Here is a 27,657-nt window from a genome sequence, read left to right on the forward strand (position 1 = left end):
AATAAAATATAACATAATAGTATAGTACAGCAGCATTAACATAATTTCAAAAGTAATATTGTATTATAATAGTAAAGTATAATATGTAAGAATCCCAAGCAGAAGCTCTAGTGTTTAGAAAAATAAAAATAATATGGAAGTATCGACTGTGTTTATGTGTGTTTGGTTTATATACCTGCCCAACGAAGCAGCCAATCAGCTCTGTGGATTCACCAAATATCCACTCAAAACACGTGACGTCAGCGAAAGGACCGTGGATAATGCCGCGTGGACAACCACAGCGGGGCGGGTACCTTGTCACGGCCCGAGCGCCCGTCGGCAGCGTCTCTGAGCCGGTAAAACAATCGCACCCTGTGAGTTTGAACACTCCGGCCAATCAGCGCTCCCTCTCGCTCCCCCCGCCGTCCAATCAGAAGCGCGCAGCTCTTTGTTGTTGGCGATGACATGGAAATATTGTTGTTGCTGCTCGACGGCTGCGGAGAGACCGCTTAAGGCAGCACCGGGGCTTCAACGGGGCTTCAACGGGCTCACAGGCGCTTGTGATTGTTCACCGGGAAGCAGCGCAGATGTCGGTGAACATGGACGAGCTGCGGCACCAGGTCATGATCAACCAGTTTGTTCTGACCGCTGGATGCGCAGCGGACCAGGCGAAGCAGCTCCTGCAAGCGGCCCACTGGCAGTTTGAGGTGAGACCCGGACCCGGCTCTGTCGGAGCCGACCGTGAGGTTGTGTCCCCCGCTTTAAATCGGCTCTTCGTGACGGTTATTTGGGATCATTGTAGGTCCCCCATGCGCTCCTAGAGCTAGCAGCAGCTAAGCTAGCAGCCCCGAGGACGTTGTTTACAAGCAGGAATCCACCGCGTCATCGAGCTGCTCGCGGCCTCGAGAGAGACGCGAGGGTCGGGTTGTTCTGGGTTGTTCTGCCCCTCCTGGTGCGGTGGCCCCCAGGGGCCAAGGTCCTCTTGAACTCACTCTTTAAAGGCTATGGAAGACTACTTCCGGTAATGTGATGGGGGACAAATATTATGCTATTGTTTTGAGATACTAAGTTGTTAACTTGAATTAATAAGTCAGTATTTTGAAATAATAAGTCATTATCTTGAGATACTAAGTCATTATTACATCCTTATAATGACTTACAGGATCTTTTTTTCCCTTTTACTATCAGAAATGGTCTTCCAGAGAGCATCTGTGGTTGCTTTCTATCGGTTATTGTTTAGGAAACGTATCCAGCTCAATATCGTCCAAGTACGACCTTCAGCTCTCTCCAAGGTCAAATGTTTCTCTTGGTCAATATGTAGAAATCGGCTGATGTTCTACTCTGTTAAAACCTTTTATACTTCAGACCTTCAAATCGTTGCGGCCTTAACAGCTTTCTAGATTTTAGATGTTAAAATCTGAAAAATTCAAGTATCTCCTCCAATAAGAGACAATAGGAACCAATAAGAGACAATAGAAACCAATAAGAATCGATAGAAACCAATAGGAACCGATAAGAGACAATATAAAACAATAAGAACCAATATAAATCAATATCCGACCTGATCACATGTTCTCGTCCCCTCTGATCACATGTTCTCGTCCCCTCTGATCACATGTTCTAGTCCCCTCTGATCACATGTTCTAGTCCCCCCTGATCACATGTTCTAGTCCCCTCTGATCACATGTTCTGATCACATGTTCTAGTCCCCTCTGATCACATGTTCTAGTCCCCCCTGATCACATGTTCTAGTCCCCTCTGATCACATGTTCTGATCACATGTTCTCGTCCCCTCTGATCACATGTTCTCGTCCCCCCTGATCACATGTTCTAGTCCCCCCTGATCACATGTTCTGATCACATGTTCTCGTCCCCCCTGATCACATGTTCTAGTCCCCTCTGATCACATGTTCTCGTCCCCCCTGATCACATGTTCTAGTCCCCTCTGATCACATGTTCTCGTCCCCTCTGATCACATGTTCTCGTCCCCCCTGATCACATGTTCTCGTCCCCCTGATCACATGTTCTAGTCCCCTCTGATCACATGTTCTAGTCCCCCCTGATCACATGTTCTCGTCCCCTCTGATCACATGTTCTCGTCCCCCCTGATCACATGTTCTAGTCCCCTCTGATCACATGTTCTCGTCCCCTCTGATCACATGTTCTCGTCCCCCCTGATCACATGTTCTCGTCCCCCTGATCACATGTTCTAGTCCCCTCTGATCACATGTTCTCGTCCCCCCTGATCACATGTTCTCGTCCCCCCTGATCACATGTTCTCGTCCCCCTGATCACATGTTCTCGTCCCCCCTGATCACATGTTCTCGGTCCCCCTGATCACATGTTCTAGTCCCCTCTGATCACATGTTCTCGTCCCCTCTGATCACATGTTCTGATCACATGTTCTAGTCCCCTCTGATCACATGTTCTCGTCCCCCCTGATCACATGTTCTAGTCCCTTCTGATCACATGTTCTCGTCCCCTCTGATCACATGTTCTCGTCCCCCCTGATCACATGTTCTCGTCCCCCCTGATCACATGTTCTAGTCCCCCCTGATCACATGTTCTAGTCCCCTCTGATCACATGTTCTCGTCCCCTCTGATCACATGTTCTGATCACATGTTCTCGTCCCCTCTGATCACATGTTCTCGTCCCCCCTGATCACATGTTCTAGTCCCCTCTGATCACATGTTCTCGTCCCCTCTGATCACATGTTCTCGTCCCCCCTGATCACATGTTCTAGTCCCCTCTGATCACATGTTCTCGTCCCCCCTGATCACATGTTCTAGTCCCCCCTGATCACATGTTCTGATCACATGTTCTCGTCCCCTCTGATCACATGTTCTCGTCCCCCCTGATCACATGTTCTAGTCCCCCCTGATCACATGTTCTAGTCCCCTCTGATCACATGTTCTCGTCCCCTCTGATCACATGTTCTGATCACATGTTCTCGTCCCCTCTGATCACATGTTCTCGTCCCCCCTGATCACATGTTCTCGTCCCCTCTGATCACATGTTCTCGTCCCCCCTGATCACATGTTCTAGTCCCCTCTGATCACGTTCTCGTCCCTCTGATCTACTTAAATCGATTAGTTTTTATTTAGTTTACTATTAAATTAATATTCTGATCGCTGCAGCTCTCCTAATGTTTGTGTCAGCTGACCTCTGGCTGAAATAATATCTCCGGCCTGTCGAACAGCTGACGACACCCGAAGAATCCTGAGCCTCCAGATGGTTTTGCTCCCACCTCCGAGGAGGAGCAGGAGTAGCAGGAGGAGGAAGAGGAGGAGCAGGAGGAAGAGGAGCAGGAGCAGGAGGAGAAAGAGGAGGAGCAGGAGGAGGAGGAGGAGCAGGAGGCTCAGGTTCTGATTGACTTCACGTGGCATCGGATCGACTCTCGGCTGAAAGCTGCTAACTCGATAAAGTTAATAAAGATAAATCAACAGGAAGTAGAATCACTGAGTTATGTTTCCTGGTCAGAAGAACACGCGATGAGGTCCGGGTGGAGGCCGGCGGGTCGGGGGGGGGCAAACAGATCTGAACAAGTCCGTGTTTCACCACCCAGACTGAATGTTGAGGTAGGTCCAGGTTTGGGTCTGGGTCCAGGTTCAGGGGGGCCCACGCTGATGGTCTGACAGGGAGTGAAGGGAACTGTGAGAGTTTACAGCAGTGGGTCCTGAGAACTGACCTGAGAGCAGCGGAGCTCTTTGAGATGTGGGGCACGTTGGACGGCCGACATTCCATTGCTGTTGTCAAACAACCAGAGAGGGGGGGGGGGGGCTGCTGTTGTTAAACAACCAGAGAGGGGGGGGGGGCTGCTGTTAAACAACCAGAGGGGGGGGGGGGGGGCTGCTGTTGTTAAACAACCAGAGGGGGGGGGCTGCTGTTGTTAAACAACCAGAGAGGGGGGAGGGGCTGCTGTTGTTAAACAACCAGAGGGGGGGGGGGGGGGGGGTGTTGTTAAACAACCAGAGGGGGGGGGCTGCTGTTGTTAAACAACCAGAGGGGGGGGGGCTGCTGTTGTTAAACAACCAGAGAGGGGGGAGGGGCTGCTGTTGTTAAACAACCAGAGAGGGGGGGGGGGGCTGCTGTTAAACAACCAGAGGGGGGGGGGGGGGCTGCTGTTGTTAAACAACCAGAGGGGGGGGGGCTGCTGTTGTTAAACAACCAGAGAGGGGGGGAGGGGCTGCTGTTGTTAAACAACCAGAGGGGGGGGGGGAGGGGCTGCTGTTGTTAAACAACCAGAGGGGGGAGGAGCCACATGAGAAAAGAGGCTCAGGTCACGTGACTTCTCGAGCAGCTTCACGTTTATTCAAATCGTTTCAGTTTAGTAAACATGTCAATCAGTTTGTTGACTTTGTTTTACCAGAGAAATCAGTTTGTTTATTAATGATAATTTAAGTAAATAGTAAGGTTTATATTAAACTAAATATCTTTTAACTGACAGATAAAACAAGTTGTCAACTTTTATAGAAAAGATCATTCATAAATCATCAGTTTCAGCTCAGCTTCAGTTTGATTGAGAGACGACGACGAGCCAAAGAGGAAGTCGCAGCTTCATCCTGAATGTGGTCTGGAATGAGTTTCAGGACCAGGTCTTCCTCTCTGGGCTCTGGGGGGCGACAGGAAGAATGTAAATGTATGGTAGTTTTTAATTTAAATAACTCTAATGTCTCTCTCTGCAGACGGCTCTCAGCTCCTTCTTCCAGGAGGCCAACATCCCGGGTCACCACCACCAGATGGTAAGTCTAGACACAGTTTGAACAAGTCCTGGTCCTGGTTTCAGACTTGGTCCTGGAGCTGAAAACATCCCATGAAAAAGCTTTTCTGTGGACATTTTGAAGCCTCCAATTTGTCATTTTGTCCGTTGCCATCTTGTTTTTCCTCGAGGTGTGTGTGTGTGTGTGTGTGTGTGTGTGTGTGTGTGTGTGTGTGTGTGTGTGTGTGTGTGTGTGTGTGTGTGTGTGTGTGTGTGTGTGTGTGTGTGTGTGTGTGTGTGTGTGTGTGTGTGTGTGTGTGTGTGTGTGTGTGTGTGTGTGTGTGTGTGTGTGTGTGTGTGTGTGTGTGTGTGTGTGTGTGTGTGTGTGTGTGTGTGTGTGTGTGTGTTCAGTGCAGTGAGGTGACATCATCTTGCTCGTGTTTTGTGTGCAGCTGTAGATCTGAGAAGGAGCATCAGCCCCCCCCCCCCCCTCTCAAGCTGTCCAAACATGACTCCACGTTGCTCTGACACCAGCAGTATAATACTACTGTGTATACAGTAGTATTATACTGCTGTATATAGTACTAATACTACTGTATACCCCCCCCCCCCCCCCCCCCCCCCCTCTCTCGTCAGCAGATTCATGTTTGTTTATTCATGTTTGTTTATGCATGTTTGTTTATTCCAAAGGTAAAAAACTACTTCCTGTTAACTCTTCTTCCTGTGTTCGTGCCACAGATGTGCACCCCCAGAAACACTCCCGCCACGCCGCCAAACTTCCCGGACGCCATCACCATGTTCTCCAAGCTGCGGGCGTCCGAGTGCGGCTCCGGCTCCTCCCAGGCGGCGTCCATGGCCTGCCCCCCCCCGGCCTCCTCCTCCACGTCGGGGTTCGCCTCCTTCTGGGCCTCCTCGCCGCCCGGCCACCAGCCAGCCTGGCTGCCCCCGTCGTCGCCCACTGGCCACCACATGCACCACCACTTCCACCACCACATGCCACAGACGCCCATGTGGCCCCCCGGGGTCTCCCAGACCCCCGGAGCCCAGCAGCCCCCCGTCGTGTCTGCGCTGCACGGCCAAAGATGAGGAGGAGCGGTTTGGGGGTGGGGGTGGGGGGTGGTGATGATGGTGTTAGAGGGGAGGGGAGGGGGGGGCGGGGGGAAAGTGAAAAAAAAGACTGTTTTTCTAAACTCGAAGACTCAGCAAGAGACTCTTCCTCGTCGTCTTCATCACGGGTCATACAAGCTGAGGAAGAACAGTGATGACGATGATGATGATGAGCAACATGACTGAGTCTCTGTTCTTCATCATCAGTTCAAACAGACCCAGCAGAGAGAGGTGTGATCGATGGTTCAAAAGGGCTGGAGGCCTAAGAAGGGTTTGGGGTCTAAGAAGGGTTGGAGGGTCTAAGAAGGGTTGTGGGTCTAAGAAGGGTTGGGGGTCTAAGAAGGGTTGTGGGTCTAAGAATGGGCTGGAGGCCTAAGAAGGGTTTGGGGTCTAAGAAGGGTTGTGGGTCTAAGAAGGGTTGGAGGGTCTAAGAAGGGTTGGGGGTCTAAGAAGGGCTGGAGGCCTAAGAAGGGTTTGGGGTCTAAGAAGGGTTGGAGGGTCTAAGAAGGGTTGTGGGTCTAAGAAGGGTTGGGGGTCTAAGAAGGGTTGGGGGCCTAAGAAGGGCTGGAGGCCTAAGAAGGGCTGGAGGCCTAAGAAGGGCTGGAGGCCTAAGAAGGGTTGGGGTCTAAGAAGAGCTGGAGGTCTAAGAAGGGTTGGGGGTCTAAGAAGGGCTGGAGGCCTAAGAAGGGTTTGAGGGTTCAAGGTCTCTGGAGGGTTTGAGGCCTCAGTAGAGTTGGGGGCCTCTGGTTGGAGGTCTCTGGAGGGTTTGAGGCCTCAGTAGAGTTGGGGGCCTCTGGTTGGAGGTCTCTGGAGGGTTTGAGGCCTCAGTAGAGTTGGGGGCCTCTGGTTGGAGGTCTCTGGAGGGTTTGAGGCCTCAGTAGAGTTGGGGGCCTCTGGTTGGAGGTCTCTGAAGGGTTTGAGGCCTCAGTAGAGTTGGGGGCCTCTGGTTGGAGGTCTCTGGAGGGTTTGAGGCCTCAGTAGAGTTGGGGGCCTCTGGTTGGAGGTCTCTGGAGGGTTTGAGGCCTCAGTAGAGTTGGGGGCCTCTGGTTGGAGGTCTCTGGAGGGTTTGAGGCCTCAGTAGAGTTGGGGGCCTCTGGTTGGAGGTCTCTGGAGGGTTTGAGGCCTCAGTAGAGTTGGGGGCCTCTGGTTGGAGGTCTCTGGAGGGTTTGAGGCCTCAGTAGAGTTGGGGGCCTCTGGTTGGAGGTCTCTGGAGGGTTTGAGGCCTCAGTAGAGTTGGGGGCCTCTGGTTGGAGGTCTCTGGAGGGTTTGAGGCCTCAGTAGAGTTGGGGGCCTCTGGTTGGAGGTCTCTGGAGGGTTGGAGTCTTCTGGTGTTTTGCCGTCTGAGGCACAAACATCAGGAACGACATTAAACGAATCACCTGGATGAGAACATAGTCTCTGCTGCTCTTCCTCTGACCCAAACAAAGATGGCTGCCATCTGCATTTAATCTGAGCCACGCGATAACGAGGCGGAGTCCTGATGTCACTTCCTGTTTCAGCCTCCGATCCTCAGAGGCGGAGTCATGAGGTCACTTCCTCTTTCAGCCTCCATCCTCATAGAGGCGGAGTCATGAGGTCACTTCCTGTTTAAGCCTCCATCCTCATAGAGGCGGAGTCATGAGGTCACTTCCTGTTCAAGCCTCCATCCTCAGAGGCGGAGTCCTGATGTCACTTCCTGTTTCAGCCTCCGATCCTCGAGACTCTACTTTATAATTCAGCTCCGACAAACTAAGTAAAACTACAACTTATTTTTGTGAGCACAAAGAAACTACAGCTCCCATGAAAAAGCACAAGAGCGGCCTGTGGGCTTCTGGGAAATGGAGTCCGTGAAAGGCAGCTGGCAACAGAGATATTGAATAAATAACAATATAGTATCGTTGGATGCTGGTTAGCTTATTTTTTATGTTTATTTGTGCACAGAATCAGATAAAGTTTACGTGATCAATGTAATAATTTCTAAAAAATGTTATCCAACAGAATATTCCACTTTAATCTGTATTTGTTGGCGTTCAGCCTTTAAAAAAATATATTTTCACTGAAGAAGTTATATTTACAAAAGAGTTTACTTAAAAAAAAAAAATAAAGTAATTTATTCAAATTAAAAAAAAGAAGCTTTGGATGTAAGATTCTAACATTTATTCAAACTTGGGCTCTATTTGAATATATTGACGTTATTTGATATCTTTTATATAATAATTCTCGCGCTGTACAAAGGATCGAAGATACGGTCGTTAGCCGTAAAATACACGTTTGTTTGTTGCAGCAGACGGAATATTGTTTCATCCAGATGTGAATACGTAGAACACCATCAACGGGTTCAAAGGCAATAATTCATTATTTTAAGAGCTGTTTTTGTTACCAATCATTTCAGAGTATGAACCTTTTTTATTTTCATGATTTCTAGAAAGAAAACCTCATCAAGAGATTCATTTCCTGTTTGTTAACAACGAGGCCGTTTTGTACATAAAGACTCGAGAAACGCACATTTTAAATTCAAGAACGTCTGTCTCTCTGTCTGTCTGTCTGTCTGTCTGTCTCTCTGTCTGTCTGTCTCCCTGTCTCTCTGTCTGTCTGTCTCTCTGTCTGTCTGCCTGTCTGTCTCCCTGTCTCTCTGTCTGTCTGTCTGTCTCTCTGTCTGTCTGCCTGCCTGTCTGTCTGTCCCGACCTCAGTCTGTTTCTCAGACGATCAGCTGTATTCTGATAACTGATCCATCACGGTGAACATCAGCATCATGTTTCAATCTGACACATTGTTTCTTATTATGAAGACGAGGAAGAACATAAAGCTCTTTTCCTTGTTTGATTCATTATCATTATACCGTCACTAAAGTACCTCAAGGTACTTCCTTGAGTATTAGTACATGACTATTATGATCTTTACTTTAATGTGTCACTTTGCATATCTGCTCATAAATTATGATTCATTATAATTAAATCTCACAATAACAATTATCTGAAACATAAATAATACAGAATAAGAACCGTCAGTGTCTGAGACTCCATGGACTCACTGTGATGGATTACAGGGTCTGGGGACGGGTCGGTCCAGAACCAGCTCAGGGTCTGGGGACGGGTCGGTCCAGAACCAGCTCAGGGTCTGGGGACGGGTCGGTCCAGAACCAGCTCAGGGTCTGGGGACGGGTCGGTCCAGAACCAGCTGAGGGTCTGGTGACGGGTCGGTCCAGAACCAGCTGAGGGTCTTTGTTACTTCCTGTCACGTGCAGACGTTCTGAAAGCTTTTCTGTTTTCTCTTTACTTGAGAAGTACTTCACGTTCATTTCCTCTGTTGAGAAGTTGTATTTATACGTTTAATAAAAACAAGCTATGATGGACTTCTGTGTGGTCTCACTTGGTTCTGCGGGCCGCAGGGAGGATGTGGTCCGAGCGGCTGCATCAGCCAGCGAAGGAGGAAGTGTTCAAGGACGGATTCGTGAGCTTTAAAGAGCCATTACTGAAGTAAAAGTACCTGCACTTTAATGTACAAATACTCCTGCATTCAAAATCGTACTCATGTAAAACAACAATACTAAAGTATTCTATATAATACTGCAGTACTTTTACTGCATGGAGCTGAGAATACTTGTGATAATTAAGTAGGATTCTCAATACAGTACCAACCACGTTAACCACATGACAGGAAGTGATCCGGAGCACTTCAAAGTAAAGCGTCAGCGTGTCCTTCCTGTTTGGATGTTTCTGTGCAACAGGAAGTTCCCCTACCATGATGCAACACGGGGTCATGACCTCCCGCCACACAGTTAAACACACGCGAGAGTTCCAGTAAATATAATTGATAAGAATTACACTAAAGTGTATTCTGACTCTAGTACTCCATTAAAACACATTACTGTTGTTCCTTCATCATCATCACTCTAGTTTATTGTGACTCTCTCTCTCTCTCTCACACACACACACACACACACACACACACACACACACTAGAGATGAACATCCTCATCTTTGTTTGATAAAAACTACAAAAGAATTAAACTTTAACATGAAGTTTAAAGATGAAACTATACATTTGTGTTTTTAAAGTTATCTTCAGTAGGAACCAATGAGGTCGGAGCTGAGACAGACAGGAAGTCAGACTGTATTAAGAGACGGACTTAAACATGAGATATGTAACAACAGCAGACTTATGGTGTGCAAAGGGTTCAGAAGTATTTAATACTGTCTCCAGTTTAATTATTATTATAATATTTAAAGCACTGGACTTCACATGAAAGAACGACAGGACAAACGCAGCGTTACCTTCTTTACTACACATGACAGGCAGGAGGCAGTGGCGCCCCCTACAGGTCCTGGGGCTCCGCTGCAGCGGAAGCCGGAGTGACGGAGCCCAGAGCCGATACGGGCCAGTCCCTCCCCGAGCTGCTGGAGGCTGTGGGGGGAGATAAGTGAGACTCACACACTTCCCACAATGCACTGCTGTTAGTTCTGACCTGAGAGAGACTCGACACAACTGGGGTTACTGTCCCTTTAAGATCGGGGAACACAAAGGAAACATCTGTACCGTCCCTTTAAGATCGGGGAACACAAAGGAAACATCTGTACCGTCCCTTTAAGATCGGGGAACACAAAGGAAACATCTGTACTGTCCCTTTAAGATCGGGGAGCACAAAGGAAACATCTGTACTGTCCCTTTAAGATTGGGGGACACAAAGGAAACATCTGTACCGTCCCTTTAAGATTGGGGAACACAAAGGAAACATCTGTACCGTCCCTTTAAGATCGGGGAACACAAAGGAAACATCTGTACCGTCCCTTTAAGATCGGGGAACACAAAGGAAACATCTGTACCGTCCCTTTAAGATCGGGGAACACAAAGGAAACATCTGTACCGTCCCTTTAAGATCGGGGAACACAAAGGAAACATCTGTACTGTCCCTTTAAGATCGGGGAGCACAAAGGAAACATCTGTACTGTCCCTTTAAGATTGGGGGACACAAAGGAAACATCTGGACTGTCCCTTTAAGCTCAGGGAACACAGTAGTTAGCAGGTCCATCTTTCAATCAGGGGGTTCAATCCCTGCCCTAGTCGATGTGTCCTTGAGCAAGACACTTGACCTTGAACTGTTCCCTGTAGCTGTTCTACGGTGTATTAATGTGACATGATTGTAAGTCACTTTGGATAAAAGCGTCAGCTAAATGACATGTGGTGTGATGTACTGTCCCCTTAAGCTCAGGGAACACAAAGGAAACACCTGTTGTGAGGTTGACTTGTTGAAACGGAGGCCGAGGGCACACCTCTACCTGTGTGTGTGTGTGTGTGTGTGTGTGTGTCTGACCTGAGCGGCTGCTCTGAACACTCTTCCCGCTGAGTGTGTGATGAACCTCTGGAGAAGTGTTGGGTTTGTAGAGCAGAGAGCACTTGGCCTTGTCTTTAGTTTTGCCTGCAGGGAGGAAGGAGGCAACAACATGTGATTAACAACAAACATGTGATTAAAAACAACAAACATGTGAACAACAACAACAAACATGTGATTAACAACAACAATATTGTAAATAATCAAATGGAATACATTCACCATCTTTGGTAGAAATTGTAGGTAGTTTAGTTTCTGTATTTCTGGCCGGTGCGTTCAGGCGCCCCTTGTAAATGTGCCCGTCCAGTCCGAAGATATCCACCTCCTCTGACTAACACACACACACAAACACACAGTTATTGTCTATGCATTGAAGATAACCACAAAAGGATGACCTGTGACCCGGCTCACCTGGACTCCCGGGTCCCCCTCCACCTGTGCGTGGTGCTTCATGGGGCGCCGCTGGCTGGTGACGGTGTGAATCCCCCCACAGCTGCGCGGCACGGCCAGGTGGCCGTAGTCCGTCCCCTCAGAGACCCGGTCGCTGCTCGTCAGACACATGAGGACAGAGACACTGAGGGACAACTTCCTGTTGACCTGGTCCAGATCAACTTCCCGTTGACCTGGTCCAGATCAACTTCCCGTTGACCTGGTCCAGATCAACTTCCCGTTGACCTGGTCCAGATCAACTTCCCGTTGACCTGGTCCAGATCAACTTCCCGTTGACCTGGTCCAGATCAACTTCCCGTTGACCTGGTCCAGATCAACTTCCCGTTGACCTGGTCCAGAACAACTTCCCGTTGACCTGGTCCAGATCAACTTCCCGTTGACCTGGTCCAGATCAACTTCCCGTTGACCTGGTCCAGAACAACTTCCCGTTGACCTGGTCCAGATCAACTTCCCGTTGACCTGGTCCAGATCAACTTCCCGTTGACCTGGTCCAGAACAACTTCTGTGCAGCTGTGTTCTGGAGTTAATGAGGTTCTAGTGAAGTCTGGTGGCTTTTAGTTTAAAGTTATCAGTGCACTTCATTTTATATTTATATTCTTCTGTAAATTGAGTGTTGATTGTTGCTGATTGTTTAAAGTTATTGTTCAATGTTGCGCAACCCGCCATGACGCATTCCTTGTACGTGAAAACGGACAATAAAAGGTTCTGAGATAAAGTCTTCTTTCCCTCAGAGACACCTGAACTCACATCAATCCACCAACACAGCTTCTTCTCCTCCCTCCTCCATCTCTCCTCCTCCCTCCTCCTTCTCCTCCATCTCTCCTCTCTCTCCTCCCCTCCTCAACCTCTCCCTCTCTCCATCTCCTCCATCTCCTCCATCTCTCCTCCTCTCCTCTCTCCTCCCTGTCCTCCCTCTCCTCCCTGTCCCTTACTCACTGCAGGGTCCTTGTCTGGATCTGGTTCTGGTTCTGGACCAGGTCTGCCCTGGCGGGCTGGTCCCCTGGTCTCGGAGTCCTCTGCGTGCTCTCTATCTGTCTGCACATCACAGCGTGGCTCCTCTGGAGCTGCTCCCGTCTCCTGATGGCGACCTCGTAGTTGAGGTGGCTGGTTCCTGGTTTCAGGCTGAGACGGAAGACCAGCTTACTACGGATCAGGTACCGCTATGCTACTGGTACTGGTACTGGTGCACTACCAGATGCCCTGTCTATGTGTTTTTGAGTGAGTGCCTTTGGGACTCTGGTGCCCCCTGCTGGTGGACCGAGGACCCGTCTGCTGGTCTCACCTCCTGTAGTGCTGCCTGAACTGCTCCAGAGCGTAAACGGTGAACGGCCTGATGGACTTGTGAGACGGGAATCCAGGAGAGGACGGCAGCTTCACCAGATGCCTTCAGTCACCACAACACACCGGAGCAGACGAGTTTAGAAAAGACATTTAAAAAACAGGAAGTAAGACAACAGGAAGAGACAAAAGGAAGTAAGACAACAGGAAGAGACAACCGGAAGTAAGACAACAGGAAGAGACAACCGGAAGTAAGACAACAGGAAGAGACAACAGGAAGTAAGAAAACAGGAAGAGACAACCGGAAGTAAGACAACAGGAAGAGACAACAGGAAGTAAGAAAACAGGAAGAGACAACCGGAAGTAAGACAACAGGAAGAGACAACCGGAAGTAAGACAACAGGAAGAAACAACAGGAAGTAAGAAAACAGGAAGAAACCGGAAGTAAGACAACAGGAAGAGACAACAGGAAGTAAGAAAACAGGAAGAAACCGGAAGTAAGACAACAGGAAGAGACAACAGGAAGTAAGAAAACAAAAAGGGATAACCGGAAGTAAGACAACAGGAAGTAAGACAACAGGAAGAGACAACAGGAAGTAAGACAACAGGAAGAGACAACAGGAAGTAAGAAAACAGGAAGAGACAACCGGAAGTAAGACAACAGGAAGAGACAACCGGAAGTAAGACAACAGGAAGAGACAACAGGAAGTAAGAAAACAGGAAGAGACAACCGGAAGTAAGACAACAGGAAGAGACAACCGGAAGTAAGACAACAGGAAGAAACAACAGGAAGTAAGAAAACAGGAAGAAACCGGAAGTAAGACAACAGGAAGAGACAACAGGAAGTAAGAAAACAGGAAGAAACCGGAAGTAAGACAACAGGAAGAGACAACAGGAAGTAAGAAAACAAAAAGGGATAACCGGAAGTAAGACAACAGGAAGTAAGACAACAGGAAGAGACAACCGGAAGTAAGACAACAGGAAGAGACAACCGGAAGTAAGACAACAGGAAGAGACAACCGGAAGTAAGACAACAGGAAGAGACAACAGGAAGTAAGAAAACAGGAAGAGACAACCGGAAGTAAGACAACAGGAAGAGACAACAGGAAGTAAGAAAACAGGAAGAGACAACCGGAAGTAAGACAACAGGAAGAGACAACCGGAAGTAAGACAACAGGAAGAAACAACAGGAAGTAAGAAAACAGGAAGAAACCGGAAGTAAGACAACAGGAAGAGACAACAGGAAGTAAGAAAACAGGAAGAAACCGGAAGTAAGACAACAGGAAGAGACAACAGGAAGTAAGAAAACAAAAAGGGATAACCGGAAGTAAGACAACAGGAAGTAAGACAACAGGAAGAGACAACAGGAAGTAAGACAACAGGAAGAGACAACCGGAAGTAAGAAAACAGGAAGAAACCGGAAGTGAGACAACAGGAAGTAAGACAACCGGAAGTAAGACAACAGGATATAAGAAACCAATAAGGGATAACCGGAAGTAAGACAACAAGAAGAAACCACAGGAAGAAATACAACAGGAAGAAACAACAGGATGTAAGAAAACAGGAAGAAACCGGAAGTAAGACAACAGGAAGAGACAACAGGAAGTAAGACAACAGGAAGTAAGAAAACAGGAAGTAAGACAACAGGAAGAGACAACAGGAAGTAAGACAACAGGAAGAAATACAACAGGAAGAAACAACAGGATGTAAGAAAACAGGAAGAAACCGGAAGTAAAACAGGAAGAGACAACAGGAAGTAAGACAACAGGAAGTAAGAAAACAGGAAGTAAGACAACAGGAAGAGACAACAGGAAGTAAGACAACAGGAAGAGACAACCGGAAGTAAGACAACAGGAAGAGACAACAGGAAGTAAGAAAACAGGAAGAAACCGGAAGTAAGACAACAGGAAGAGACAACAGGAAGTAAGAAAACAAAAAGGGATAACCGGAAGTAAGACAACAGGAAGTAAGACAACAGGAAGAGACAACAGGAAGTAAGACAACAGGAAGAGACAACCGGAAGTAAGAAAACAGGAAGAAACCGGAAGTGAGACAACAGGAAGTAAGACAACCGGAAGTAAGACAACAGGATATAAGAAACCAATAAGGGATAACCGGAAGTAAGACAACAAGAAGAAACCACAGGAAGAAATACAACAGGAAGAAACAACAGGATGTAAGAAAACAGGAAGAAACCGGAAGTAAGACAACAGGAAGAGACAACAGGAAGTAAGACAACAGGAAGTAAGAAAACAGGAAGTAAGACAACAGGAAGAGACAACAGGAAGTAAGACAACAGGAAGAAATACAACAGGAAGAAACAACAGGATGTAAGAAAACAGGAAGAAACCGGAAGTAAAACAGGAAGAGACAACAGGAAGTAAGACAACAGGAAGTAAGAAAACAGGAAGTAAGACAACAGGAAGAGACAACAGGAAGTAAGACAACAGGAAGAGACAACCGGAAGTAAGACAACAGGAAGAGACAACAGGAAGTAAGAAAACAGGAAGAAACCGGAAGTAAGACAACAGGAAGAGACAACAGGAAGTAAGAAAACAAAAAGGGATAACAGGAAGTAAGACAACAGTAAGAGACAACAGGAAGTAAGACAACAGGAAGAGACAACCGGAAGTAAGACAACAGGAAGAGACAACAGGATGTAAGAAAACAGGAAGAAACCGGAAGTAAGACAACAGGAAGAGACAACAGGAAGTAAGAAAACAAAAAGGGATAACCGGAAGTAAGACAACAGGAAGTAAGACAACAGGAAGAGACAACAGGAAGTAAGACAACAGGAAGAGACAACCGGAAGTAAGACAACAGGAAGAGACAACCGGAAGTAAGACAACAGGATATAAGAAACCAATAAGGGATAACCGGAAGTAAGACAACAAGAAGAAACCACAGGAAGAAATACAACAGGAAGAAACAACAGGATGTAAGAAAACAGGAAGAAACCGGAAGTAAGACAACAGGAAGAGACAACAGGAAGTAAGACAACCGGAAGAAACAACAGGATGTAAGAAAACAGGAAGAAACAGGAAGTAAGACAACAGGAAGAGAAAACAAGATTTAAGAAAACAGGAAGAGACAACAGGATGTAAAACAGGAAGTAAGCCAACAGGAGCTTTTAGGGTACAAAGTCTGTTTATTTTTAAATAGGAGAATAATGAACAATAACAAAAGACACTGGAAGTAAAACTCACGGGCCGTGGGCGTGCATGACGACCGGCCGGTCACAGGAGAGGCAGTGGAACCGGTCCACCAGCTGTCTGGGAACACAAAGAAGCGTCACGTCTCCTCACAGATGCTTTGGTCATTAAAGGAGACGTCTGCAGGATTGTTTCTATTAAAGTTTGAAATGAACGCAGAAACGAGACGGTACTTTAAATGGAAACAGGTTGTAGAGACTATTGGTGACTAAATATTAAAGATAATGTTTGAAAGAGAGCAAAAAGAGGAAAATATTCATATCTGACATTTGATTAAAATACAACTGTATGAAACACACACAATCTCACAGGCACAGGCACACACACACACACACACACACACACACACACACACACACACACACACACACACACACACACACACACACACACACACACACACACACACACACACGCACACACACACACACACACACACACACACACGCCAGCTCTTACTTCCTGATCCCAGCAGCATCCTCCTGCTCTGGAGCTCCTTGAGCCTGCAGCTTCTGTTGGATGTTCTTCCATCGATGCTCCAGCTGCTTCTTCACAGAGTCCAACTCCATCCTGTTCAACTGCCGTGAGGTCACAGGTGAGGTCACAGGTGAGGTCACATGGTGTGCCGTGAGGTCACAGCTGATCCCAGGTCTGGCTGTTGCTTACCTTGCGTTCCATCTCGGTGGAGAGCCGGTCGATGACCTTGCTCCAGTCCTGCTCCTGACCCGTCACTCTGCTCAGCAGCTCGTGGAACATGGCGTTCAGCTGCTCAGTCACCGAGTCGAACTGCAGACGGCTCACTTTGCTCTCCAGAGCGCTTTTTTCTGCTTGCTTCAGGTGTGGAGTGACAACAGGAAGTAAGACAACCGGAAGAGACCACAGGAAGTGAGACAACAGGAAGACACAACAGGAAGTGAGACCACAGGAAGAGACAACAGGAAGTAAGACAACAGGAAGATATAACAGGTAGTGAGACAACAGGAAGACACAACAGGAAGTGAGACCACAGGAAGAGACAACAGGAAGTGAGACCACAGGAAGAGACAACAGGAAGTAAGACAACAGGAAGACACAACAGGAAGTGAGACCACAGGAAGAGACAACAGGAAGTGAGACCACAGGAAGAGACAACAGGAAGTAAGACAACAGGAAGATATAACAGGTAGTGAGACAACAGGAAGACACAACAGGAAGTGAGACAACAGGAAGACACAACAGGAAGTGAGACCACAGGAAGAGACAACAGGAAGTGAGACCACAGGAAGAGACAACAGGAAGTAAGACAACAGGAAGATATAACAGGTAGTGAGACAACAGGAAGACACAACAGGAAGTGAGACAACAGGAAGACACAACAGGAAGTGAGACCACAGGAAGAGACAACAGGAAGTGAGACCACAGGAAGAGACAACAGGAAGTAAGACAACAGGAAGATATAACAGGTAGTGAGACAACAGGAAGACACAACAGGAAGTGAGACAACAGGAAGACACAACAGGAAGTGAGACCACAGGAAGAGACAACAGGAAGTAAGACAACAGGAAGATATAACAGGTAGTGAGACAACAGGAAGACACAACAGGAAGTGAGACCACAGGAAGAGACAACAGGAAGTAAGACAACCGGAAGATATAACAGAAAGTGAGACAACAGGAAGAGACAACAGGAAGTAAGACCACAGGAAGAGACAACCGGAAGTAAGACAACCGGAAGTAAGACAACCGGAAGATATAACAGAAAGTGAGACAACAGGAAGAGACAACAGGAAGTAAGACAACAGGAAGTAAGGCAACTGGAAGTAAGGCAACTGGAAGATATAACAGGAAGTGAGACAACAGGAAGACACAACAGGAAGTAAGACCACCGGAAGAGACCACAGGAAGTAAGACAACCGGAAGATATAACAGAAAGTGAGACAACAGGAAGACACAACAGGAAGTAAGACCACAGGAAGAGACAACAGGAAGTAAGACAACAGGAAGAGACAACAGGAAGTAAGACAACAGGAAGTAAGGCAACTGGAAGATATAACAGGAAGTGAGACAACAGGAAGACACAACAGGAAGTAAGACCACCGGAAGAGACCACAGGAAGAGACAACAGGAAGTAAGACAACCGGAAGATATAACAGCAAGTGAGACAACAGGAAGTAAGACAACAGGAAGTAAGACCACAGAAAGTGAGACAACAGGAAGTAAGACAACCGGAAGTAAGACAGTCGGAAGAGACAACAGGAAGTAACAGAACCGATATGATTGGTCGACATGTGTAATGATGAGACCATTTCTTTCTTGTGGCGTTTCAGTTACTTACGATTCCGCTCTCGACCAGCTGCTTGTCGGCTTTCTTCTCCTCCAGATCCTCCGTCATCTTGAACAGCTCCTGTGGAGACGAACAACAGAAATACTTCAGACAAGGTGCTAAAGCCCTGAAACACTGGTAATCTGTCATGAGTTGATGGGTAAACAACACAATAAATAGAGTTTGTGCATATTTTTAATATCAATATCACAACAAACACCTTGTTTAAATAAATGAAAACTTGATGATTGGTTATCTTGGTGTTATTTCACGGTCCTCGGAAATTGTTTGTAGTTTGTTTCCTGTTTGATTTTTAGAGTCACTCACCTCGTGTTCTACTTCCTACCGGTTTCCTCTCTCCTGTGTGCCATTGGTTTATTAGTGTGTCGTGTATTTAGTGCGTTCTGCAGCCGTCAGGCCGTTCTTAGTTTACTGTTTGTTGAGTGGCGTCGTGATGCAGAGTGAAGGAGGGTTCGTTCACCTCGATGTGGCTCCGCCTCTCTCTGCTGTCGTCCGTCAGACTTCTGGTGGTTTCATGCAGCTTTTCACACTCGGCCTGAAGCTGCAGGATCGCCTTCTGCACGCCGTCCACCAGCTCCTGGTTCTGAGACACACACACACACACACACACACACTCAATAGAGTCCAAGACTAGGACCAGCTGAGGACCAGCTGAGGACCAGCTGAGGGTCTTGCCTCTGGGTCCGGCAGCCCTGCTGGGCCTCCGCTCTGCTGCTCCGGGAGGCTGCTCACAGTGTCCTGCAGCTGCTCATAGTGCTCGTACAGCTGGCTGAGCTTCTCGCCCGTGTGCACCGCCCCCTCGTTATCGAGGTCCGGTCTCTCGGACAGCTGAGAGGTCACGGAGCGCATCGTGTCCTCCAGCACGGGCCGCAGGTCGTCCAGCTGAGGTCAGAGGTCAGAGATTAGTGATGCTGCAGTAACAGCAGCTGCTGTTTGAGGTTTCACAACTTGTTTATTTAAATGGAACATTTGATGATAATAAATCCTGAAATACAACTCAGCTTCTTGCACTTTTTTTCTAAAATATCTAAAAACTTTCTATTAAACCTGAAGTAACAGTTTTGTCCATTTGAGGGCAGCAGAAACAAGCTGCAAATACAAAACTACAAGTCCAATATTCTCTCTTTTCGCTGTTTGACGGTTCACCCTTCAGCTCCGGGTGGTAAATATATTAATTATAAACGGCTTCAGGTGTTTATGGTTTCTGGACAGAAATAAAACACAAAACATAAACAGCTGGTCCTCCTCCTGACCTGGTCTTGGAGGTCTCCGTCTGAGGTTCTCTCCTGCGTGGCCTTCAGCTGCTTCACGTCGTCCTCCAGCTTCTTCACAGACTTCCTGCACGACACAGAGATGTGTTTCCATATTCTGACAGATTAACTGATGACGATTAACTATTGGAACAAAACTGTAAATATCTGTTTAAATCATTTCTTTAGTTGAACTCTATTGAAAACCAGCGTTACCTGAGGGAGGACACCTGCTGCCGGAGCTCCTGAGAGGCTCTGCTGTCTGACTCCCGGCTCCCTGGAGCCCCCGACCTGCACTCTTGGTCCGGGCTGGTTCGCTTCATGCCCTCCGGACCGTCCCGCTTTGGACACACGCATCACACAATCAGAATGTGGTGCTGTGGCAGAACGGTGGAGGTCCTCGTGGTGCTTGGTTCTGTCACCCACCTTGTCTCGATCACTCAGCAGGCCGTCGATCAAAGCTCTCTGCTGGTCCAGCTGATCCATCAGGGCGCTGGACGCGTCCCGCGAGCCTAAACGTACAACATGACATCAGGACGATGTGTGTGTGTGTGTGTGTGTGTGTGTGTGAGTGTGTGAGTGTGTGTGAGTGTGTGTGTGTGTGTGTCTGTGAGTGTGTGTGTGTTAAACGACGCCGTTTCAATACATATAAAGGGTTTGCAGGGTTTGCTGCAGCAACACAAAGCAAAGGCAGAAAGCAGAGAACTTAAACTTTCACTCTGCTCTTTGCAAAGTTAGTACCCTGGCCGGCCACATGGGGCAGTAAAACATCCCACAGTATGACATCATCACGTCAATAAGAAATGGAACTTGGAGCAGATCTAAATGTGCTAAACATGTGGTCCTTTAAGGAATACATGTTTGTCACAGAGAAGTTGATGTCAACAATGTTAAACTCTTTAAAGAGCTTTTCACGTCCTGTAAACGTGAGTTAGCTTAGTTAGCTCGTAGCCGGGACACATGGCATGTGTGAGGAAGTATTTTACAGACCAAGAAACCCAGAAATCTCTCAAGTTAAATGAAGCTGAACACCTTCAGGTGTTTCAGTGACCCCGCCCCTCTGTAGACCACAGACCCGGTCCATTCAGGTGACCTGAACTCACTCTTGTTAGCGATGCGCTCTGTGAGTCGATCCATCCGGGACTGCTCCGCCTTCCCTTCTTCCTCCAGCGGAGCAACACGAGCTTCCAGCTGGCCGAGGGCCCTCAGGGCCTCCAGCGTCTCCGAGTAGCGCGCCGAGACGCCGGCAGCCGGCAGGCCTGTCGTTGGACCGGTCTGCATCGGCGACCCGTTCTCCATGGAAACCAGTCCAGAACCGGTCGGAGCTGCTGGCCGGCTGGCGTCCTGCACAGCGTGGGGCAGTTGGTCGCCCATCACCTACGACAACGACGACCAAATACTCTTTCAGTGTGCAGAAGAGTTTGAAGGAAAACAATCCTGTGAGAGGAAACCAGAGCCCTACTGCACATGTGCAAACTAGTTCCACACACCTGTGGTACCTGATTAACATCGTGAACAGCAGGCCAGCTAGTTGGCGTTAGCTGTTAGCAGCACAGTCCTGCTAACTGCTAACGCTAACAGAGGTTGCATCGAGTTGCGTTCAAGCTCCATTCAGTAAAGATGAGTATTAGGTCGAAAGGGTACATTATAATGGTGTCATGATGTGTGCAAATGTAACCTTGTAAAATGTAGTCTTGGTAAAAAGATGTTTTCACAGCGATATAAAACAGATTTCCCTTTTAAACATGGTGCTATCTGATCAGAGATCAGTTGTTGGATCCGGTTTCCTTTCCCAGCCTGGACCCCAGCCTCTCCGTGACCCCATGAATCTCTCACCTTGGGCACTCTTTCTCTGCAGCAGAGCAGCGTGGCCTCCAGGGCGTCCCAGGTCACACACCGACTCAGCTCCTCGGGGTCTGGGCACCTCTGCAACGCGTCCGTCAGAGACCTCTGACCCGGTGGAAACACAACAGATCACATTGGAAACCGGGTCGTTGCGACGCCGTTTAAAAGGAGTCTCTGGTGTGATGTCGCGCCTCACCACTGACTGCTCCAGAGCGTCCACACGGTGGCAGCACTGCTCCACATCGGAGGACGGCTCCGCTGCAACCTTCAGGACACAACGGGAGGGTAGGAATGCAGACTGCAGTTTTACTTCATCAACATGTTGAGCTACAGTCATGACATTTCTCTAAAGACACATCATTAAAATACGACATAGGACTCTAGAGGGGAGTGCTCTGTTTAGAGAGGAACATGTACAGTATTTCTGTTACGCTATATTTATTATATTTTCGTCGCTGAACAAAAACTCTTTGACGAGTATTATATCAAAATTATTATTTCATTAGTAATCTCGGTTAAGATCCCTTTAAACAATCTCACCTGCTGTTGGTGGTAGAACTCCTTCATCTCCTCCTTTATCTCCTCCTTCATCTCCTCCTTTATCTCCTCCTTTATCTCCTCCTTCATCTCCTCCTTCATCAGACAAACACATTATTATCAGTCATTGGTCATAAAGTTTAAAGTTACTTCAAGGAACTTTCATGTGGTGTTGGTTCTGGTGCCCCCTGTGGACTAAAGTGGTAGTGTTGGTTCTGGTGCCCCCTGTGGACTAAAGTGGTAGTGTTGGTTCTGGTGCCCCCTGTGGACTAAAGTGGTAGTGTTGGTTCTGGTGCCCCCTGTGGTCTAAAGTGGTAGTGTTGGTTCTGGTGCCCCCTGTGGACTAAAGTGGTAGTGTTGGTTCTGGTGCCCCCTGTGGACTAAAGTGGTAGTGTTGGTTCTGGTGCCCCCTGTGGACTAAAGTGGTAGTGTTGGTTCTGGTGCCCCCTGTGGACTAAAGTGGTAGTGTTGGTTCTGGTGCCCCCTGTGGACTAAAGTGGTAGTGTTGGTTCTGGTGCCCCCTGTGGACCAGTGGTAGCATGATGTCATCTGGTTTCACCAGAATCCGACCCGTTGTCTCCGATGAGGAGCTTTAAGAAGAACTCTCTAGAACCAGACCACCTTTTCTCTGACGGTCTGTTTATGGATGGAAGTCTATAGAGGACCAGGACTAACCTGAGACTGGTTCAGGACCAGTTAGAAGTACTTTACTGTGAAATGAAATGACTCCGGTTGAGGTCCCTGAAGGCTCTGAGGACACTGAAGCTTAAATTAAAGAGATGTCTCTGGAATGTGACTCATCTGACCTTTGACCCCAAAGACAACAGACAGGACTTGAAGGTCCAGAGGGGCCCACATGAGACCCATCAAGCTGTTACACTTGGTCCACGTGAGCTTTCTCAGGCTGAAGATCCGTTCTTTAACCAGGATGTTTCTATTTTAGGGTTTGTTGGCAGAGTAAACGTGTGTGTGTGTGTGTGTGTGTGTGTGTGTGTGTGTGTCACCACTGAAACAAAGGACATTCCTGAGCTGCATGTGAGTGTGTGTTTAACTTGTGACATGAAGTGATGCATAGCGACCCCACAGAGCTTCATGGTCTTGAATGACTGACATCCTGTTAATGAGTGACGTCACAAACCGCGTGACCCGTTATACCTGTAAACGTCTCTGGTGTCGACCTGTCAATCACCTTGTAGCCCCGCCCTAAAGCATCCCCTGCTTTATGGTCTGTTTGACTCTAAATGACCATCATTTACTAAATGAACATCACGCTGTATTGAAGAAGACTTGAAACTAGAGATTGAGACCAAAAACTCATGTTTACAATGTTTACTGAGGGAATACATCAAGAGAAGTAGAGTCATTTATATAGACTTCTATACAACCAGAGGAGTCGCCCCCTGGTGGTCAGGAGAGAGAATGCAGCTTTAACACATGAAGCATAGACTTCTATACAACCAGAGGAGTCGCCCCCTGGTGGTCAGGAGAGAGAATGCAGCTTTAACACATGAAGCGTAGACTTCTATACAACCAGAGGAGTCACCCCCTGGTGGTCAGGAGAGAGAATGCAGCTTTAACACATGAAGCATAGACTTCTATACAACCAGAGGAGTCGCCCCCTGGTGGTCAGTAGAGAGAATGCAGCTCTAACACATGAAGCATAGACTTCTATACAACCAGAGGTGGTCAGGAGCAGAAGACCTTCTGGGGGACAGGACTCCCCCCCCCCCCCCACACAGTTATGCGGTCCGGCCTTCAGAGGGCACGCCGGGTCACCTCATCATAGTTAAGTCAGCGGATACGGCAGCTGACCCGGGCGGTGCCCACAGAGGACATGAATGATTCAGGTGAGCATCACCTGCCCGACGTCCCGAGAGCTATTCTTCCCCTGACAGCCAGTCATCTCTGCAGGGGACTAATTACCCCCTTGAGGGGGGGGGGGGGGATCCTCTTCCTCTGCGTCTTACAGAAACCTGACAGAGGTCATTTGAGATGTCAGGGCGTTCTGTCTCCTCCTGCGCTCCGTCATCGGTGGCCTAATGCGACCAGTCTTTAAAGAACATTTTACCTTCAATGGGAGACTACCACAATAAAGCACGTCCAGTAAAACACCTGTGGTGACATCACTGATAGGGGTGTGGCCTCCAGTGCAATGAACCCAGTGGTGCAAAGTAATAAAAAGAACTGTTTATGCTACTTGTCCTTAACTTGAGTGTTTATATTTCCTTCTACTCCACGACATTTATCTGACAGCTTCAGTTACTTCACAGATATAGATTATGAATACAAAATATAATCAACAAATACAAAAATACGATATAAATTCATTAAAATGACCCCCACATTTACCAGCTGCAAAGGTACAGTGATAAAGACATTAATGCATCATTAAATGGGACCTTTCTACTTGTGTTACTTAAAATATATATTAATGCTAATAATTTTACTGAAGCAAAACTTTAATTCCATGACTTTAACTTGTAGTTAAGGTGTTTTTTTGACCAAATGAGTCATTAATTTATCAAGAAGATAAACTTCAGGTTTGCTGATAATGAAAGTAATCGTTAGCTGGTAAAGTTTTTTGAGGTTTTCTGCAAAAATATATAATATATAATTCACCGATTAAAGTAAATTTAGTGCATGTAAAGTAGACTTTAAAAGATAAAAACACATTTAACTCTGATCTTGATAAAGTATTTAATTGTGCAGAGGACAGCTAAAGCAATAAGATGCTAGATAAAATAAATAGATCAAAATGCTTTATTATTTTCTTCATTATATGCAAACAAATGATGAAATTAATTTATTTTTGAAAACTTGACACTCATCTTTCAAGAGAAAGACCCCAGACTGCTAATGCTGAAGGTCATATTGATACGATATTTATGTATACATACATATATAAATATATTAAATATGTTTATATATATCAATATATTAAATATGTATATGTTTCTAAATATAAATATATTAAACATGTGTACATGTATATATACACATATATCACTATATTAAATATGTGTATATGTTTCTAAATATAAATGTATTAAATATGTCTATATGTATATATACACATATAAATATATTAAATATTTGTATATGTTTCTAAATATAAATGTATTAAATATGTCTATATGTATATATACACATATAAATATATTAAATATTTGTATATGTTTCTAAATATAAATGTATTAAATATGTCTATATGTATATATACACATATAAATATATATTAAATATGTGTGTATATATACACACATATAAATATATATTAAATATTTGTGTGTGTGTGTATATATATATATATATATATATATATATATATATATATATATATATACACACACACACACACACACACACACACACACACACACACACACAGTGTATAATAACATGACACCACTGGATAATATTGATAATATAACAGAAACAAGGTCATTTGCCATTATAAAAGTTTGTTTTGCTCTTTGATTTTTGAATATCAATAATATGAACGCAACGCTCACCTGAGCCACGCCGTCCTCACGGGTGGGGATGGAGGAGGACGCGGCGGGTCCCGGCTCCTGTGGCTGCTGCTGCCCCGGGGACACGTCCCTCTGGCCGGGCGTCCGCTGCTCCTCCCCCCCCTCCTCCTCTCCGCCGCCCGGCCCGTCGCTCCACGGCGTCTCCTGGACGTCCAGCTGCCGCAGCACGGCGTGGAGCAGCGCGTGCAGGGCGCTGAAGTTGACGGCGCCCTTCTGCGGCGTCCCGATAGCTAAATTCAACAGCTCGAACAAGCTGACCATCTCCTCCGACATCTTTGTTCGTGTGTGAGAGCGTAACCGTTAGGGAGTCAAACCGCAGCGCCGCCGCCTCACCTCAGCTCGCGGCCCGTCTCTGGTCGATAGTTACACGGCAGCGTAATCATCTTGAACACCACGGCCTCGTCGTTAACGCTGTTGTCGTGGCTCGTCGGCGGCGCGCTGGTCGCAGTAATCTCGGGGACCGTTGGTGGAATGTGACAGGCAGCCTTCAGGCTTCGAAGCGCACGCGCGTACCGGAAACACGGCGACGCGCCCTTCATAATAAAACTTAAACGAAGAACTGCGGCAATAGTAAATCTTATTATAATATCCCTTTTCAATGGTGGACTGTAACTAAGCAGCCTACATTATAGTGTATAATAAGTGTAGTCCTGGCAACAGGGACGCTGGCGAAACTTAACGCCACTCCGTCTAGGACTGTTTTTATTTGGGGGGTTTTCTAGCTTTTTTACAATTTAACATTCTTTTAATTATTTTTTATTTTATTTAACAGTGTCGCCATTCTTCTGACTTAATTATTCTGCAAATCTTTGATTATTTTGTGATTGCCGTTGGCTCCTGCTCTCCACCACTGCGATCTCGTCAACTGGCGTTGGCCGACGGTCTCTTGCTGGCTTGCCGACGGTCTCTTGCTGGCTGGCCGACGATCTCTTGCTGGCTGGCCGACGGTCTCTTGCTGGCTGGCCGACGGTCTCTTGCTGGCTTGCCGACGGTCTCTTGCTGGCTGGCCGACGGTCTCTTGCTGGCTGGCCGACGGTCTCTTGCTGACTGGCCGACGGTCTCTTGCTGGCTGGCCGACGGTCTCTTGCTGGCTTGCCGACAGTCTCTTGCTGACTGGCCGACGGTCTCTTGCTGGCTGGCCGACAGTCTCTTGCTGGCTGGCCGACAGTCTCTTGCTGGCTGGCCGACGGTCTCTTGCAGGCGAGCCGGCCGACTCCCTGCTCCATGCTGTTGCTCTGAGGCTGGTCGCCTCTCAGCGGTCCTGTTGCTCCGGTGGTCCGGTGGTCCGGTGGTCCGGTCCGTGGTTGGAGATGTTTACTTGTATTGATGTTATGTTTTTACCTTGCTTCTATGTAGAGCACTTTGTAAACCCTGTTTTTAAAGGTGCTATATAAATAAATGTATTATTATTATTATTTTTATTATATTTGTTTGCTTTTAAAGTTAATTTAATATTCTATTCTATTTTTTTGTATATATTGTGCATTTTTCTAATCTATTCTATTTTTTATATATATTGTAATGTTTGTATATTTCATTGCGTACCTGTATGTATAAATGCTGCTGTAGCAAGAAAATATCTCCCCTTGCGGGATTAATAAAGTAAATATATCCATCCATCTATCTGTACTCAAGAACAAATGTGTACTTTACTTTTTTCTTTTCATGCCATTTTAAACTTCTACTCCACTACTTTGATGACAGCTTAAGTTACTTTACAATGTATTTATTTATTTCCACACCAAGCGTATCGACTTTATAAAACATTTATCACGGTTTACACAAATACAGCGGAAATGATTAGTCTATAAATCAATTAATTGGCAACTATTGTCATTTTTCCTGTAAAACCATTTCCGGATTCTAGCATCACAAATGTAAAGATTTGCTGCCTTTCCTTTTAATAATGCTCATGTATTAATATGAATGTATTAGTAATACTGTTAATATATTTTATATTTCATCAATCAATTAAAATGAAAATAATCGACTGATCAATCAAATACAAATAAAAATAAATGAACAGTTCAAAATGAGCTCCAGCTCAACAAACTAGTTAAATTCTGCTTTAACATTAATACAGATAAGATAAGATAAGATAAGATAATCCTCATAATAATACACAGAGTAATATTAGT

At 46.6% G+C, this 27,657-nt stretch overlaps 2 protein-coding genes across 9 annotated transcripts; one reads left to right on the top strand and one right to left on the bottom strand.

Moving 5' to 3' along the window:
- Window positions 1-387: 387 nt before the first annotated feature.
- On the top strand, window positions 388-9,118 carry ubald2 (UBA-like domain containing 2). Of its 4 annotated transcripts, none has more exons than XR_004609894.1 (4): window positions 388-686; window positions 4,666-4,722; window positions 5,418-7,039; window positions 7,090-9,118. XR_004609894.1 is itself a non-coding variant. In XM_034540190.1 (3 exons), the coding sequence occupies exons 1-3, from the start codon at window positions 567-569 to the stop codon at window positions 5,763-5,765; spliced, it is 525 nt and encodes a 174-aa protein (XP_034396081.1). In that variant the 5' UTR covers window positions 388-566; the 3' UTR covers window positions 5,766-9,118. The 4 variants fall into 4 exon arrangements, 1 of the variants encoding a protein (XP_034396081.1); XR_004609895.1 differs by having other exon boundaries at window positions 5,418-6,989; XR_004609893.1 differs by having other exon boundaries at window positions 5,418-6,489; window positions 6,540-9,118.
- On the bottom strand, window positions 4,233-26,010 carry LOC117735519 (glutamine-rich protein 2). 5 transcript variants are annotated; one of them, XM_034540185.1, is made up of 21 exons: window positions 25,502-26,010; window positions 21,993-22,085; window positions 21,649-21,717; window positions 21,444-21,557; window positions 20,711-20,984; window positions 20,034-20,119; window positions 19,824-19,948; window positions 19,611-19,695; window positions 19,033-19,239; window positions 18,818-18,940; window positions 18,349-18,417; window positions 16,702-16,866; window positions 16,495-16,613; window positions 16,030-16,095; window positions 12,828-12,929; window positions 12,482-12,667; window positions 11,507-11,639; window positions 11,318-11,426; window positions 11,078-11,182; window positions 10,041-10,170; window positions 4,233-4,592 (listed from the first exon to the last, which is right to left on the bottom strand). In XM_034540185.1, exons 1-20 carry the CDS (start codon window positions 25,790-25,792, stop codon window positions 10,082-10,084), a joined length of 2,610 nt encoding a protein of 869 aa, XP_034396076.1. In that variant the 5' UTR covers window positions 25,793-26,010; the 3' UTR covers window positions 4,233-4,592; window positions 10,041-10,081. The 5 variants fall into 5 exon arrangements, with proteins under 5 accessions (XP_034396076.1, XP_034396077.1, XP_034396078.1 ...); XM_034540186.1 differs by lacking the exon at window positions 4,233-4,592 and having other exon boundaries at window positions 9,224-10,170; window positions 21,993-22,049; XM_034540187.1 differs by lacking the exon at window positions 4,233-4,592 and having other exon boundaries at window positions 9,224-10,170; window positions 19,090-19,239.
- Between the last annotated feature and the right edge of the window lie 1,647 nt (window positions 26,011-27,657).

This window comes from Cyclopterus lumpus, chromosome 8, assembly GCF_009769545.1.
Source record: "Cyclopterus lumpus isolate fCycLum1 chromosome 8, fCycLum1.pri, whole genome shotgun sequence".
Classification (NCBI taxonomy): domain Eukaryota; kingdom Metazoa; phylum Chordata; class Actinopteri; order Perciformes; family Cyclopteridae; genus Cyclopterus; species Cyclopterus lumpus.